Below are 16,509 nucleotides of genomic sequence, written 5' to 3' on the forward strand. Positions count from 1 at the left end.
GCCAGGGTGGATTCTTGATAAAGTAGGCTAGCCGACGACTTTTTTTCAACAATAATAAACCTGGACTATATTATTAGAATACACAAAAACAAAGCAAAGCAGTCATATGGGGGAATAGTATAGGAGCATTATTGGGATGTAATGGGAGATAAAAACACATTAAGTATAAAAAGCTCGCCATAAACCCATACACCAGACATATAAAGTAGGCTAAGCCGTCATAGATATATTGGTGTAACTAGATGTTGTTTAAATTAAAGCCAAGGGGGAGAAATAAAATGGGATCTGACTGAGAAAGTGTGGGAATCCAGAGTCTGTATGAAGGAAAACACTGTCTTAATAATGTATTTTTTTTCTTCTTTTTTAAGGGGTATGGGAAATTGTAATTAAAGCCTACAAATGTGGGGGTTTTTTTTGGGGGGGTGTCACATGACCAACTAGCCAACACATGGCCTGTATGAGTCTGACACGCCCCCTAAAGTCTGTGGGAGATTGTATAGTTAAGGACAGCTGAGAGAGTGAAACGTTAACCGACATTAGTGCTTCCTCTTGAGAAACAGGCCTAATCATGTAGGCTATTATCAGTAAAATCTTTGGACTCTCACTGCAAAAAATAAAGCTGTACAGCAATGTGCAGGGGTCAAAGTATGGCTGGAAGCAGGCACCTGAAGAACACTGGTCAGTCATTTAGAGCGGATCATTTAAATTCTATGCAGTGGTGAAAAACTACTCAGATCTTTTACTTAAAGCAGCAACACAATGTAGAGATACTTTGTTACAAGTACAAGTCCTGCATTCAAGATTTTCCTTGAGTTAAAGTGCCCATATTATGCTCATTTCAGGTTCATAATTGTATTTTAAGGTTGTACCAGAATAGGTTTACATGGTTTAATTTTCAAAAAACACCATATTTTTGTTGTACTGCACAGCTCTCTCTCACTGCTGCAGATCCTCTTTCCACCTGGTCTCTGTTTTAGCTACAGAGTGAGACCTCTTTTCTTCTTCTTCTGTACTATCTTTGATTGCACTTGCACATGCGCAGTAGCTCAGATGTAGATCATGTCAGCTAGCTAGCTCCATAGACAGTAAAAGAGAGGCTGTTTCTACAACTTCAGTCAGTTACGAGGCAGGATTAGCTGGGAGACTTCTAAATGAGGGCGCACATGTAAGTAGTTCTTTTGTAGATTATGGTGAACTTGTGTGTGTAGCAGTGCTTTGCTATTGAGAACGAGGTAGCATGCTAGCGTTAGCATTAGCGTTAGCATTAACGTTAGCATGCTAACGCTATGAGCTAACGGTTGCGGTTAGCCAGTTCATTTCGGCTTGTGACGTCATAAGCCGTGCCGATTATGAACAGCTCACCCAGAGACTGAAGGCAGGACACATTCAGAAACCATATCTCACTCAAAACAGCATGGATGGATTTTTTTCAAAGTTGGTATGTGTGTGGAAGCACCAGAGACACAAAAGAACACCCCAAATCCCAGAAAGTGTTTTTTTCATTATATGGGCACTTTAAAGTAAAGTATTAGCCTCAAAAATATACTTAAAGTACCCAAAAACAATACTCATTATGCAAAAAGAATCATTTTCAGAATAATGTATATAATATTGCTGAATTATAATTATTGATGCATTAATATGCACATTACTTTAAGGGATCAATGAATCAAAAAAGACATTATTTATATATAGTATTATTAATCTGAATCTGCAAAGTAACTAGTAACTAAAGCTATCAAATAAATGTAGTGGTGTAAGAACAATATTTCCCTCTGAATTGTTGTGGAGTAGAAGTATAAAGTAGCAGACAATGGAAATACTCAAGTACAAATACGTAGAAATTATACATATATTGACCATAATTTAGTATTATAGCTGTAGGGAATAGCTCCATTTCCAGTTTGGCCTCTGTAACTCTAGCCTCATTATCAAAGAGTGTTTCTTTTAATTGTCTTTCTGAAAAGCTGAAACATCATCATGGACTTCCCTCTCTAAATTATATATTATTTTTATCTAAATGTATATTCTAAAATAAATCAAAACATACTACTGTACCAGCTAATAACATTTAATTTTAAAGTTCCATTCTTTTGTTACCATTCAACAAATACATCTCCCATTAGGCTTTGACTGCACCTCTGTGTAATAAGACTCACATGGGATTCAATGTTGAAGTCCCTGCACAGCCATAGTCCACCTACGCAGGTGCTTTCACCTGATAAGACCTCTGCTCAGGACTGTGTGGGCGTGTACAAACTGCACTTAATTGGCATCTCCCTCATCCTGCTGTTCATTTTGTTGCACCTGTTCGGGCAGGACAACTTACACTGCTACCATTCTCATTGGTTTACAGAGTTTGGTGACATCGCATATCTCCCAGCAAAGCTCCACCCAACTTTAACCTGACTGGAGGTCTAATCAGCCAGGGCCATTAAAAACACCTGTGTGAGTGTGCAGGACCTTTAATGAAAATATACCCTTTTGGCAGCCATGACAGAGCCGAAGAAGCACAGGTATAAATAATATTAACAAAGGCTCCAGTAATCCCTGTCGGTACAATACCAAAATTGCAATGCATTTTTTTGCTGCCATTTTCTCTCTCTGTTCATTAAAAGCCTTCCATTGGTTCAGGGTGCAGAGTCCATTCACTTTGAGAAAGGCTTGTATTGGGAAACATCTGCAGGAGGTGTTGAGCTTGTTTAACAGTAGCCTGAATTGATTAGAAATGTAGTGAGCAAGAGCAATATTTCTGGTAAAAGTGACATTTGTGTCAGTTCATGAGGAGATGCATAGAGAAGCCAATATTTTTGACCATAGCATCAGAACAGATTGACATGTATTCTATTTGGCCACTAGAGTGCCCAGTTACAAAGGAGACACACAACACCAACCTGATCATGCAATTATTATTGCATGTCCTCTAGGAGACGCTGTGAAGAAAGTATCCAACTATTAAACTTGTCATGTTTATCTCTGACATTGCTTGCTTGTGTCAAAGTATCGGGGGAGTGGATTCGTTATCAGCAGCTTTAAATGGTCAAAGTGCATCCTGCCTGTTGTGCTTTCCCTCAACTGGTGAACCTGCATCCATTCAAAATAACTTTGATACAAACTCTAATAAGGTAAAGTATTCTGTTTTATGATTAGCAGTATGATTATAAAATTTGTTTTATAGTGTCTTAATGAGTTTTCAGCAAAGGTGTTTTGTGGTCAAACATGCTTGGCTGAATTTTATTTGTGAGCTAATTAAAACCGTTTAGCTAGATTTCGCCCGCCAGCTTGTTTATAAGTTATATCATCTGCTGCCTGCATTGTAAGTTTTTAGGCCTATAACTTGCCTAAAGGAAGATTAAGCGTGAAAGCTGAAGTGGCCATTACTGATGCAGTCCGATGTCTAACATAAAGGCTACTATCATAAATGTCATCATCTCAGATAAGCAACTTTTGTCATTTCTACTGGCATAAGATATATGATTTATATACCCATGACCTTTTTATTTAATTGAAGCACAGTTTTAAAGTGTTGTGATTGCTGAAAATTAATGGTATGGCCTCCAGGTTGAAGGAATGACAAAACAAAAAACTCAGTGGAAGAAGTTTTTAGAGGCAGTAAGTACTCTGCAATGGGTACTCAGCTTTCTCTTCTTGGGTAAGATCCACTACATTAACCCTTTTTAACAAAAAAATGTGTTAAGTCACAAGCTTGTCACTGCATCTTTAATACACCGTATTCATACTGCTAATTGACATCTCTTGTACCTCCCAACATATGATATACAATACGATGTCAGGACTGAGCTGTAGTATCCTGATGGTGTACCTTATGTTTACCTCATTGTGGCCGCTCTCCACTCTGTACTTCATATGGCTGGTGATGGACTGGCAAACCCCTGAAAGAGGTAAAGGAAATGACGTAGTTCAAGCATCCACGAAATACAAATTACATATACAAATTACAAGCCTGTTCTGTAGTGGAGGAGTAACTAAAGTTTACTTTTTAGTGTTAATTTCCATTCCACAAGGAACTATTAAGGAGTTAATCACAACTGGAAATCATTAAATTATGGATGATGGTAAAGCCGCTTTTGTGAACACCCTAACAAAACAAATATTGTATAATTTCCTGTTAGTAAAAACGGTTGTGTATCACTGTCCCAATTTCATACTGCACATTTAGTCTACACAGAATATAGTATATGCTAATCAATATATTGATTTTGTAGTTAATATACAAGAAACCACACACTGACAGGAAATGATACAACACCTCAAACTGCGAGATTAGAATTCCTCTGCCAAATAAGTTCTGAGAAAGGAAAGTGTTTTCCAAATATCTTAGTTTGTTTGTTCTGAGGTGTTCCTGGAGCGTTTTTTTTTATTTTTTTTACTGTGACCTCAATTTACTTTGTGCATTGCATTTTGGTAGAATAGTGCCCATCAACAGCACACGGGGTATACGCGGAAACATTTAGTCACTTTTCCAGTGAACACACTACAGTTGTGTAGTATGGAATTGGAAAAACGGTGTACTATGGCAATTATGGAAACTGTATACAGTTAGTAAGTAGTATGACGTTGACGCTGCCTATGATTTCTAATGTCTCCATCAGGGGGCAGGAGAACAACATTTGTGAGGAAGTGGAGGGTTTGGGAACACCTCAAAGATTTCTTCCCAATCAAAGTAAGTCTCAGATTTCGGTGTTTTCATTATCTGATTTGATTAAATTTGGTTGGAACGCATGGATGTGAGAGTGGCCAGTAGCATAACTATATTGAAACAAAAGTAGCTTTTACCTTAAAATCACCCTGTGTATTATCTGCTGTGACTCTTTATAAAGGCGGATTTACATATATGGTATAAATCTATAAGCTACAAATCTTTGTCTCTCATATCTCCCATTTAGTGACCTAATGTACAGTGTAAGTGGATTTGGTTTAATGGTTAACAGAGATGACTGCCTCTATGTTATGCTCAGTTGGTGAAGACGGCCGAGCTGAATCCTAACAAGAACTACATCCTAGGCTGTCATCCGCATGGTATCATGAGTTTTGGTGGCTTTGCCTGCTTCAGCACCGAGAGCTGTGGCTTCACTAAGGTGTTTCCTGGGATGCAAGCCACCCTGGTGGTATTGGCAGGACTTTTCAGGCTACCTCTCCTTAGGGAGTACTTAATGAGTGCAGGTATTTATAACAATGTTCAACTAAAGGATTGAGCTATTTCCATCAACCATATGGAACACTAAACCTTTTTCAGACTGCAAATGGAAGACAAACAATGTGATTGTTACGGTCTTACTTTGTCTGATCAGGTATCTGTCCAGTCAGCAAACCAAGCCTTGTCCACCTCCTTTCAAAAAATGGCAAGGGAAATGCAGTGGTGATTGTGATAGGGGGCGCTGCTGAGGCTCTGTCATCCTCTCCTGGAGTAAACGCTGTAGTCATGAAGAAGAGAAAGGGATTTGTCAGGGTGGCCCTCGAGTTTGGGTAAGAACACTCTTATAAAAAATAAATAAATAGCAGTGATGTTATCTTTACACTCACATGTAGCCAGCAGCCCACAACCGATATGACCCCTGATTTTCCACAGGGCTGATCTGGTGCCTGTTTACTCATTTGGGGAGAATGAACTCTTCCAGCAGGTGATTTTCTCCGAAAGCAGTCTAGGTCGGCGGTTACAAGACCTGTTTAAAAAAATTATGGGTTTTGCCCCGTGTCTATTTGTTGGCGAGCACTTGGCATTCCTGCCCTACAGGACTCCAGTCACCACTGTTGGTGAGTGTTCAATTCTGTATATAAGCCTAACTGCCTGTCCCGAGCCTGTTTTTAATTTATTCTAACGCTCTGCTACTTCCAGTGGGATGTCCAATCTCGGTGCCAAAGCGTGTCACACCTACTGAGGAGGAAGTCGACCACTATCATAGACTGTACATGGAGGCCCTGTCCAAGTTGTTCCATGAACACAAAGTCAGCTGTGGACTTTCTGACAGTCACAAGCTTCGGATCCTTTAGAAATTCCACTTCCAAATTAACTGAAGCAGTTTTTTTATTCGCTGCTTTTAATGGGGCTCACCCTTAATGGGAGTGTGGATCTGATGTGTTGAACTTCTTAAACAATAGATTGATCAGGCAGGTTTCTTTGTTCATGCTTCATTCTGCAATGTTCCTATGTTACTAATGTATTTGAAATATTCATGAATGTAAGATGGGATGCCCTTCATATAAGAATGTTCATAAAGCAGTGAAAAAAGTGTGCGAGATTTGTCATAATTTTTGTAACAATAACTCACATTTCTAATGATTCCACGATAGCTTCAAATGTGTGATTTAATGTGTATGCTTGCTAAAAACAAGTTGTTGCATTTTCATTTGTGTACATCATACCTCAACAAAAATTAGTATGACCAGGACCAACTTCAGAAGAGAACTTTTACTTTTCATTTGAGTTTGTACCGGTAGCATTGTTTCTACTTAGAATATTTAAATTTTCTTGCACCACTGCAAGGCTTCTGCAGCTTCCTAGTTAGCAGCTGTATCAAAAACTGCCAGCATGCATGCACACTGTAATTCAATGGTTTACCCAGTAGAGGGCAACCATTTATAACTGCTTCACTAGAAGGGTTGGGGTCTTCTCCCCAGCGCTGGAGTATGCGGTCTTGAGACATGTGCAATGGAGAAAATCATGAGCACAAATGGGCAAAAACACACAACTCAAAATATAATTGTCCAAACATCAGCCCCTCTGTTACCACTGTTTTCTAACCATAAACCCAAGTTCTTCAATGCAAATGTAGTTGGTTGCTCTGATCTGCATCCGATTTATTAACACACAATTTTATTTGATAAATGCATATTAATGCAGTTTGTCAACTTTATTGAGGAACCAGTTTACAGCAGGTTTGTGTTCTTGTTGCACAATTACAAAATGAAATATTTAGAAGAACCAAATTACTACAAAAAAACATGAGTGCATAACACTGGCAAAGAGTGAAGACTCAAAGGACCAAGCAAACCTTCTAAAAGAAGTCCATATCATCAGGTGCATCCAGGTCACGATATTCAATGATGTTGCGTGGATCACCGCGTGACATTCTAAGATGGTTGAGGGTGCAAGGAGAAAAACAAAGACACAGGAAGAAGAATAGAAATAATCATAAAAAAAAAGATGTTCACAATTCTAATAGCGGAAAATGGAGACGGCTATAAAATAAAGATCACACGTACAGTGGTCTCACCTGAGGTTGCGTGGCTTCCCCAGGTAGCCACCTTGTCCGCGGAAGTTGTCATAGTTGCCTCTGCCTCCTCCGTATTGGTTGGGGGGGTAAGGAGGTCCACCTGTTAAAAAAAGGACTCATAATTAACTTAAAAGTAGTGGTTTGATAGACGATACACATTTCCACTATAATAAAAAAGTAGTCACAACATACCACCATAGCCCATCAGTGGTGGACGAGGCTGTCCAAAGCCCATTGGACCTTGAGGACCTTGAGGAGGAAATGGCATGCTGGGAGAAAGCAAACCTGTAGGACAAAACCAACCAGAGAGTGGCCGGGTTAGCTCAGTTGGTAGAGCAGGCGCACATATATAGAGGTTTATTCCTCGACGCAGAAGGACCAGGGTTCGAGTCCGACCTGTGACAATTTCCTGCATGTCTTCCCCCCTCTCTCTCCCCTTTCATATCTAGCTGTCCTATCCATTAAAGGTGGAAATGCCCCCCCCCAAAAAAAAACAAAGTTTATATACTTGTGAACAAATAGGATTCCACTATTTAAACCCTGGTGCACCGCAGTAAACCGATTCATTTGTTAAATCAGTCTTCGTTCTTCATGAGTATCTTAAAGTTAAGAAATATTGTGTCAACCTTCACCTGGGCCTGGAAGAGGAGGAAGTTTCATCTCTGGCAGCGACGGTCTCTTGGCATCCATCAGGAAATTGTTAAAGAACACCACTTCCTTTTTCACTTCTTCAATTTTGTCCCCATGTTTGTTCAGGATGTGCTTACGTACAAACTCTGGGCCCTTGAAATTAATTTAAAAAGCAAAAGGTCTTCGCATCACATTAAGAATGAAGCAGCAAATCAGATGACAGCAATAACACCGGTAATGTACGTGTCTTCAAGGTGTTGTGCTGTCCTGAATGCCGTTCTACAAGCACTCACCTTGAATTTCTTGCCACTTAGTGGGCAGAGCCATTTGTCCTTGCCCAGCTCTTGAGTGTTGGCATTCACAAACTTCTCCACCTCTTCCACAGGATCCTTGCGGCCCATCTTCCCTGCCTCATCCTCCGACAGGATTTCTTTTAAACTCAACAGAGGACTCAGCTTCTCTTCCATCATCTTCTGCCATTGTTGCACTGTAGCAAAAGAAATGTACATTCAAAAATGATACGGTGCATTGTAAAGTGTAGCATACATTACAAACGTATGTGATGTTTAAGTTGTTAAGAAACTGCGGCAAACTGGTGTAAGAGCCTGTGGGGAAAAAGGTGTGATAGAAAACTGTTGTCACAGCTTGTGTTTAACTAGCTGCTGGAGTTGCATTTCAAATCCAGCAGAGAAAACTAAACAGGAACACACATTTCTGCATATAATATTTATTTTCCCTCCAGTAATCCACGTTAAATAACACAAACAAGGGAAATACTGACCTTCACCATGTGTGATGCGGTTAGGAGGGATGGGTCCACGTACATGGATCATGCCACAGCGATTGGGCATTTCATCCTCACTGGGGTATTCACAGGTGTTGTAGTAGTCAATTGAATGCACAATACGCAGATACAAGACCAGACGATCCAAAACCTGCAACGACGTAGACGGAGGGCAGAGAATTAACGGATGAAATATAATGCATTGTTTGGATACGGAATTATGCTGCATGTGAATTCTTAAATGTACTTCTAACTGCGAGAGTCAAACCTTGGCTAGTTTGTCATCCCTCTCCACAGTCGTCTCTGCAGGGTTTCCCTCCTTGGTGCTCTCCTCTGAATCCATCCCACTCCCGGAGCCCAGGAGCTCCTCCTCCTCAGCACTCACCTCCTCTATCAGATAATCTGTGATGTTCTTCAAGATGGGGTTCTGAGCTGGCAACTTTTGAAATCACAAACCACACATGAATGAATTATTCAGTTACAGCAAGACCATTTGAGAACAATCTCTTTAAATTGTAATTGATGATAAGCGCTGTACCTCTGTGCTCTCTCTGTGCCTCTCTTCCTGGGACTTGATGCTCCACAGGTCTCCTTTCTCGTCCAAGGCATGAATGAGCTTGGCAGCCAGCTTGATGTCGTTGCGGAGCACCTGCTTGTGCTGAGTGAGGCCATTAACATTACGCACCCTCCGGGCCAGGTCCCGGTTCACGCCTGGTGCGAGTTCACAGTCTCGCAGCTGTGAAATGTAAGAGAGTAAAACAGTTTTAACGGGCCTCAACTGCTATCTAGGAGATAACACAAGTAATAAAAACAGGCGCAAAAGACTATCCAAGGCTCCCTTAACTGTTTTTTTTAATACAACAGCCATCACTGCAGCTCTGAGTCGCTGACAAATATGGTTAAATGATCGTAATAAAAGAAAATGAAAAAGAGGGAAAACCAGAATGCAGTCAACATTAGTTAAGGCATGCACTTAAATAAGAACAGAAAGTCTGACGCCAGCAACGCATTTTCTTTTACACGTGTCCACAACCAGTGATCTAACAACTTGACACATAAATAATACATAACCTACCGCAAGTTATTTGACACAAAACACTTTGACACAACATACTGCGCTGCATATTACAATCACTTGCAAACAGTAGTGTCAATAGCTGAGACTGGCACACTTACTCGAATATTCTGAAGGTTCCAGCAAACCTCTTTGATGTTGACGCTACGGTCAAACGTTACCCAGCAACGCCTGAAAAACCTGCAACAGCACAGGGTTAATTAACCATTGTTGTGCAGTCGTGTGTAGTCTCTTGCTTCACACAATGTGTGGCTAAATGAATCCAACAAACATAATTTCCAGAGCAAGAAATTATTATTATTATCATGAATTTTTAACCAACCTGCGCTCTGGATGAGGGTCAGACAAGCAAACACGCAGAAAGCCAGGGTATCGCCGGCAAAGCTGAGAGAGAAAAACATAAAGGTCAAGTTGTTGTTTTTTTTAAAGACACAAATTAACAATGCCATCTGTGTTCAACTCACAGCAATAATCTCAGCCTTGGAAATGGTGGGAGCGATGCTTCTCATGAACAGAGAGCAGGTTCTGTGGAGAGGCCGCGGCCTGGGAGAGTCATCTTTGGGTTTCTTTTCTTCTTTGTTGTTGTCCTCTTCAGCAGTCTCCTTTGGTTTATCTTCTTCATCATTAGATGGGAGAGAGCAAATTGGTGTGGAAAAAAATATGAGTTACAAATACTGGGAACATAGACAGTATTCTAGTAGTCTACCTGAAGATAAAAAAATCAGACTATATGAATTTGACTCCTCACCTTCCCCCTCCTCTTCCTCTTCCTCTTCCTTGTCTTCCTCCTCTTCCTTCTTCACAGGTTTATCAGAGCAGTTGGAATTTGAGTCTGAATCCGAGTCAGAGTCACTCTCTGAGGCGCTGGCTTCATCGTCGCTGTCTCCGCTGCGCTTCCTCTTTCTTCTCGGCTGATGAATGAAAATGAGAACAATTAGTTGGTTCATTTCTGTCTCGTGAGCAAATAAGTAATAGAAGCAACACTTACTTTCTTGGGTTCAGGCATTTCTTCTATGACAGCTTCTTTCTCTGACTCCTCATTCACATCCTGCCCTTCTGTTGCAGCAGCTCTTTCTGTGCCGGCAGAGTCGCTCTCCTCCTGTGGCACAGTTTATTGTCATCAACACAGCACTGTGAAATCTGTACTGCCTGGCAAAGGTGGATAGAAAAGCATACCTTCTCATTTTTGTCTTTCTCTACTGAAGGTTTGCAGTCACCGTCCAAGGTTTTAAGGTCTTCCCTCTTGGGAGGTTCGGCGCCCCCTGAAACAGATGCCAACTTCTCCCGTTCTTCCTCCTCTTCAGATGACAGGTCCAAGATGCGAAGGTCATGATCAGTCCCTCCTTCCATCTTTATCACAGCTGAAGACAAGCGAGAGCGTATATGATTCAGGCTTCAACTGATGACAGTGGCTTTTCTTTTAGGTACTATTCATTAAATTGTCCCACCTGCATCCAGAACCTTGATGATGGCTGGGGTGTGTTCAATGTCCAGGGAGACATTATCAAACCAGCTGTTCTCCATCAGGAACATGAAGACATTCAGACGGTTGTGCAGGGAACTCTGGGCCTCCGCCTTAAGTCGGCTGGCTTCATCTGGGTGATACTTGGACCTGAACCTGTGTCCAGAGTCGTGGTAGGGAGGGAATGACGGGGGGTTGGGATGAACGGGATGTAAAAGTTAGAGAACAAATGCATATTATATATCTATATTGCAACTGTGGTGTGTTACAACTTTTCAAGAAATATGATCTTTTTTTTAAATCCAGATGGTTATTTGTTGGGAATTCAAGTATCTATACAGACTATCATAACTAATATTGTGATTTTGGTATTTTGTATAGCCTAGTACTTGTGTTGGGCATTCAGTGTATGCATGTTGACTTTGTTATTATTAAAGCAAATTATTGCACATTATTTGAAAGTTGAGATTAACTCACCAATAATTAAGGAAAAAACACAACAGAGAGATTATGAAATGAAGCATTTACATTCAGAATTTCACATTACAAATGTTGAACATTGAGTGGACTACAGTTACCTTTTGTTCTGCCAGTTTATTAACAAATATATACAGAGAGGGGATCTCTTCTGTGAAAGTGCGCTCCACTTCACCCCAATGGTGTGTCTGTTTACACACAAATTCGGTTTTGGGATTCGATTTGATCCGAATATAAAAAGAAAGTAGCGTAGAAAAAGCATAAAAGAAAAAAAAAATTCTCTATGCGCGACCACTTGACTGTCTATCTAAAATCCCTGGTACTGTGTGTCTAAGAGCAACTGCATTGTGCGCAGTGCATGCCCTTGCTGTCTAAGAGCGATTCTTGCTGATAAGTTCCACTTTTTCTCATCTTCAAAAAAACGTCGTCAACGTAGTAGTAGGAAGGGAAGAAAAATGGGTTATGGCAAAACAGAAAAAGTTTGCATGACACCTGTGAAATAAGTGTAATAAGCATTAACAGGCATTATACAACTGTACATATTTGAAAGGTTAAAACGCTAAATAAGAAAAAGACAATCAACCCAAACAATAAGGATTACGTGTTGGTCATAGCTACATATAACTGAACAAATAATGTACTTAAATCCTTCAGTTATGTGATTGTGAAGAGATTTTAGAGACAAGTGCTTCTATAGATATATTGATCAACTTAATGAAGAAGGCAGGGCTGTTACACTGCTACAGGTACAGTATACGTTATGTCTGACTTTATTTCGTCAGACATAGGTTTTATCAACACCTATGGAAACCTCTGTCCAAACTCTTACAACACATTTACAATCAAACAAAACAATCACATGTGCACTAAGGTTGCATTTGGGTTGATTTTCTTCTTTTTTAAACTACAAGTGTGACAAAAGTCATTAGTAATAAACTAATGTGAGCCTGGTCCTATTACATGGGTGGAACATGTCAAAAAGGCCTAAGTTGAGGTATAACATGCTCTTGTTGAGGTTGTTACAGAAAATACTTGACTTATCAGCCATCAAATAAATATGACTTATATATATATACACACACATACATACATACACACACACACACACATTAGGGCTGTCAAAATAAAAAATATAACGCAGATTAATCCATTCCATACTGACATTTGACCCGTTGCCGTTCTAGCCACCATTCGACTGTAAAATGAAGGAGGGAGACGAGAATGTTCTGCCTGGATCATTAATTGGAACATTTACTTGTAAAAATCTTCTTCCTGCCAACCCTGGCTACCGAAATCTGGTGCCACTGATATGTCTGCACTTCTCTCTGATGCTCTGAAACAGACGATACAGACAACACAAACACCGCTGCACGTGACGCTAGTTAACACTATACTCGACAGCAGCTAACGTTAGCCTACCGCTAGCTAGTAGCTGGATAAACACGGTTAAAATGCTGACAGCTAACGCTAAACGGTGTAACGTTTGACTGTGTTTTACTGTAGAGTATTCAACACCGGTATGTAACAATCTGCAGCTGCCGTCAGAGAAACAACACAGACACAGTTCAATGAAACTGGTAAACTACAGCGTCGTGGTGCATTTGAAGTTACTGTAAATGTCCTTTACCATCTGGTGGTTGTTTTTGTTCAGTTCGTTCAATTTAATAGTGAAATAAGTTATTGTTATACATTATTATTAAACATTTCATTTTGACCATATGACCTTAGCAATAAACAAGCCGTTCTTTAATGTCACCAACTGTTGTTTAGTACCCTTTTTTTGTTCAGGCACCGTTAATTATGTATCCGATTCATTTCGATGAATTAATCAGTATGTAATTAATTAGATTAAATGTTTTAATCGATTGACAGCCCTAATATATACATATATATATATAAATATACCTTAAATAATAATGAAATAAAAGACAAAAGGAGAAGAACTGTAAAACTTTGGGAATGACAATCACAAATTAAATTACTATATAGTATAGTTCAATGAAAAGAATGGCAATAGTGTAACTACATTAAAACCTAATATTCATTATTAGTAAAAGCAACTGACTTACCACTCTTCATCTTTATGAGCCAAAAAGAAGTCCTGCATCTGCTGCCTGCGGAAGTCAATCTTGTACTCATTGTAGCGTTTGACCGCCTCAGTTTCATCCACAGAATCATCCAAGGACAGCAGGAACTCCTTAAAGCTCTTCATTATGGGAGGGGGTGGACCCAAATCCATGTCATGGATGTTACCAAGCCTAATGGAAGAGAAACAAGTTGGATGGAGTTTTGGACGGGCCAGCAATTCTTTAGTAGCTTTTTATATTCTATGAATTAGTTGTGTGATAAGAGAACAAAACCCATACTGTGACTGTGCTGCATGCATGTTCTCTCTCCTGTCTTTTTTTCTTTGTTTTTCATTTTAACTACTGTACAGAACATATTTTTGCATGCAACTATTTTTTCTACATACTTTGAGGTGAAAAACGTTAAAGAACAAGTTTTCTTCAGGCCATTTACATTAACATTCAGGAACAGACATATCTAAAATGTTCAGGAATTATAAGAAAGTTAATATTGAATCCTTAAAGATGTGGAAAACAACATTTAACTTTAAAACTCAGGCTCACTCAACACTGATTCCATTTCTCACCTCGCCTGAATGGGGATGCCATGATGAGGCTGCATGAGGTGCAAGTCAGGATGGCCCCAATGCTGTGGTGGGCCATAGCTGGGCCCTCCTCCACCACCATAACCCAAGTCATACCCCCCACGGTAAGGATCTCCACCGTGGTCATCCCTGCCAGAGACAGATGAAAGAACATAAGTAACAGCAGACAACAGTTGCAACAATTGTGGATTTGTGTTGCAGCTAATCTCACCAGTCTCTTCTCATGCGTTTCTGCTGGGGACTCATGTCGTGTCTGGGCGGAGTGAATCTCTCCCTACGGCCTCTGTCGTAATCCCGGTACTCTCCGCGATTACGTCGTTCCCTGCCCCTGTCCCACTCTCTGGAAAATTGATTTCAGGAAACAGTAAACATGAAATAAACATTCAAATTAAACAAATATCTCCAAATGTGTGAGAACACCAGAGAACCACCATTTAGATGCATTTAGTTTTTGATGAGGCGTCTGCATGGGCTTTAACTGAATCATGTTTGAGACTGAAAGAGCTTTCCCACATCTTTCTTACCTGTCGTTCCAGTCATCTCTGCGTCGGTCTTCTCTCTCTCTTGAACGGTCATAGTCACTTCTCTCCCGTCTGAATTTGTCCCTTCTCCTGCGATCATACTCATCATCACTGTCTCCCATCTCCATGAAGAGAGAGCGAGAGCGAGAGCGAGAGAGAGAGAGAGAGAGCAAATTTAAGTCACAATTTGGTATGGTAGGATTATAGTTTACCTGACTGTGAGCTTAGTCGCTAAACAAAAGCTAACGTTAAAGTGGCCATACTTAAGATTTTAGTCCTGGTTGATTTAGAATTATATTTGAGTGATAACCATAAAAAAATAAATGGACAAAGGAACAGTGTTTATTATTATTGTGAAGAACGAAAGTACGGCCAAGGAGGTGTTGACAGCATTTATTTTAATTTGGTCGACTTGTTAATACGGTTAACTTTAACCCCCAAAAAACAGCAGCGCCTACATACAGCGGGGAGATAACGGTAACGTTAGTCAGAGTTGGGCCAAGGGTAGCGCATGGGTAATCCATATGCTTCCTTTAGCAGACTATTGTAAAGACAAAGCTAAAGTAAATGGTTAAAATGATATTCTCTTAACGTCATAGGACTTAGCTAAGGATCCTGAGATGGCCTGCCAGAGAGATGGCTAGAGTAGTTTTAACGTTAACCTTAGGTCTTTGTTATGATAGCGTAGAACTTGGATATCCAAATTACCAAAGAATTTGAGATTTAAAAAAAAAAAAAAACCTAACAAATGTGGGGATAAAGATGTGGTTTCTCAAGTCGAAACAAAGGGGAAAGTTATTGTAGCGTGGGTTAGCTAACGTTAATAGGCTACGTTAGGTTAGCTAGCTAGCTAACGTTAGCTAAATATTAACTCTCGGTTCCATTCGTTTATTCCTTTTCTAAATCAGAGAACGGTCGCTCTCTTGGTAGTTTTACCACAAATTATACGATTTAATATAAACTAGCACATTGATACCTTAATTATTTGCTTGGATGATGTTCGATGTTCGTGTTACTTCCGCTCCTTGTCTTCTTCTTGATGTTTTTGCGGCGGTAGACAAACAACGAAGTGGCGCATTAGCGCCACCAACTGGTAGGCCTATGAAGTGCGGATCAGATTTGTATTATTTTGTATTATATATAGTATCATTATTTCATTACGCACTGTCTGCAAGTATCATATATGACTCACTGATGTCACTGGGGTTTAAGATGCTACAATAGCTTCAAATAATTGTATTCAATGTAAATAACAGCCAATTATTTTTATTTTATAGTAAAAACTAATTTCAGACAAAGATCCTGCAGCAGCCTATATAATTAATCAGTCTAACTTGCAGCAACCATGGAAGGATAACAAGACAGAATGAGATATTGAAAGCAGATTTTTCAATTTGAGCATTTCCATCAATGCTTTTCCATAATGTTAAAGGATAGCTTTACATTTTGTCAAGGCTATCTTAAAACAATTATCACATGCCACTATGTATGTTTATTGATTGTGTTATTATTGGTTGCTGTAATCATTCCTCCTGCATTCTTAAGTTTATCTAAACATAAAATTAGGCTTCAGCAGTCAGAGTTAGTCAAATCAAGTAGGTATTTTTTTTTTGTATGAAAATCCCTCTTTGTATTACCCCAGACAATGTGTCTT

General features: G+C 39.7%; 2 protein-coding genes across 7 annotated transcripts; one reads left to right on the plus strand and one right to left on the minus strand.

The window, feature by feature from the left end:
* Positions 1 to 1,017: 1,017 nt before the first annotated feature.
* On the plus strand, positions 1,018 to 6,244 carry mogat3b (monoacylglycerol O-acyltransferase 3b). Of its 2 annotated transcripts, XM_078265623.1 has the most exons (10): positions 1,018 to 1,165; positions 2,357 to 2,516; positions 3,002 to 3,125; positions 3,562 to 3,652; positions 3,795 to 3,902; positions 4,614 to 4,684; positions 4,980 to 5,184; positions 5,313 to 5,487; positions 5,591 to 5,775; positions 5,858 to 6,244. In XM_078265623.1, the coding sequence occupies exons 2-10, from the start codon at positions 2,494 to 2,496 to the stop codon at positions 6,010 to 6,012; spliced, it is 1,137 nt and encodes a 378-aa protein (XP_078121749.1). In that variant the 5' UTR covers positions 1,018 to 1,165; positions 2,357 to 2,493; the 3' UTR covers positions 6,013 to 6,244. The 2 variants fall into 2 exon arrangements, with proteins under 2 accessions (XP_078121749.1, XP_078121750.1); XM_078265624.1 differs by lacking the exon at positions 2,357 to 2,516.
* A 608-nt stretch (positions 6,245 to 6,852) lies between these two features.
* On the minus strand, positions 6,853 to 15,926 carry srrt (serrate RNA effector molecule homolog (Arabidopsis)). Of its 5 annotated transcripts, none has more exons than XM_078265618.1 (20): positions 15,832 to 15,926; positions 14,859 to 14,977; positions 14,546 to 14,674; positions 14,317 to 14,463; positions 13,733 to 13,921; positions 11,173 to 11,342; positions 10,901 to 11,085; positions 10,713 to 10,823; positions 10,473 to 10,635; positions 10,189 to 10,337; positions 10,047 to 10,108; positions 9,826 to 9,904; positions 9,188 to 9,385; positions 8,918 to 9,088; positions 8,647 to 8,800; positions 8,159 to 8,352; positions 7,862 to 8,018; positions 7,428 to 7,520; positions 7,236 to 7,335; positions 6,853 to 7,092 (listed from the first exon to the last, which is right to left on the minus strand). In XM_078265618.1, the coding sequence occupies exons 2-20, from the start codon at positions 14,975 to 14,977 to the stop codon at positions 7,017 to 7,019; spliced, it is 2,646 nt and encodes an 881-aa protein (XP_078121744.1). In that variant the 5' UTR covers positions 15,832 to 15,926; the 3' UTR covers positions 6,853 to 7,016. The 5 variants fall into 5 exon arrangements, with proteins under 5 accessions (XP_078121744.1, XP_078121745.1, XP_078121743.1 ...); XM_078265619.1 differs by having other exon boundaries at positions 7,868 to 8,018; positions 10,189 to 10,340; XM_078265617.1 differs by having other exon boundaries at positions 10,189 to 10,340.
* Positions 15,927 to 16,509: the final 583 nt, after the last annotated feature.

This window comes from Sander vitreus, chromosome 13 (assembly GCF_031162955.1).
Source record: "Sander vitreus isolate 19-12246 chromosome 13, sanVit1, whole genome shotgun sequence".
Lineage (NCBI taxonomy): Eukaryota > Metazoa > Chordata > Actinopteri > Perciformes > Percidae > Sander > Sander vitreus.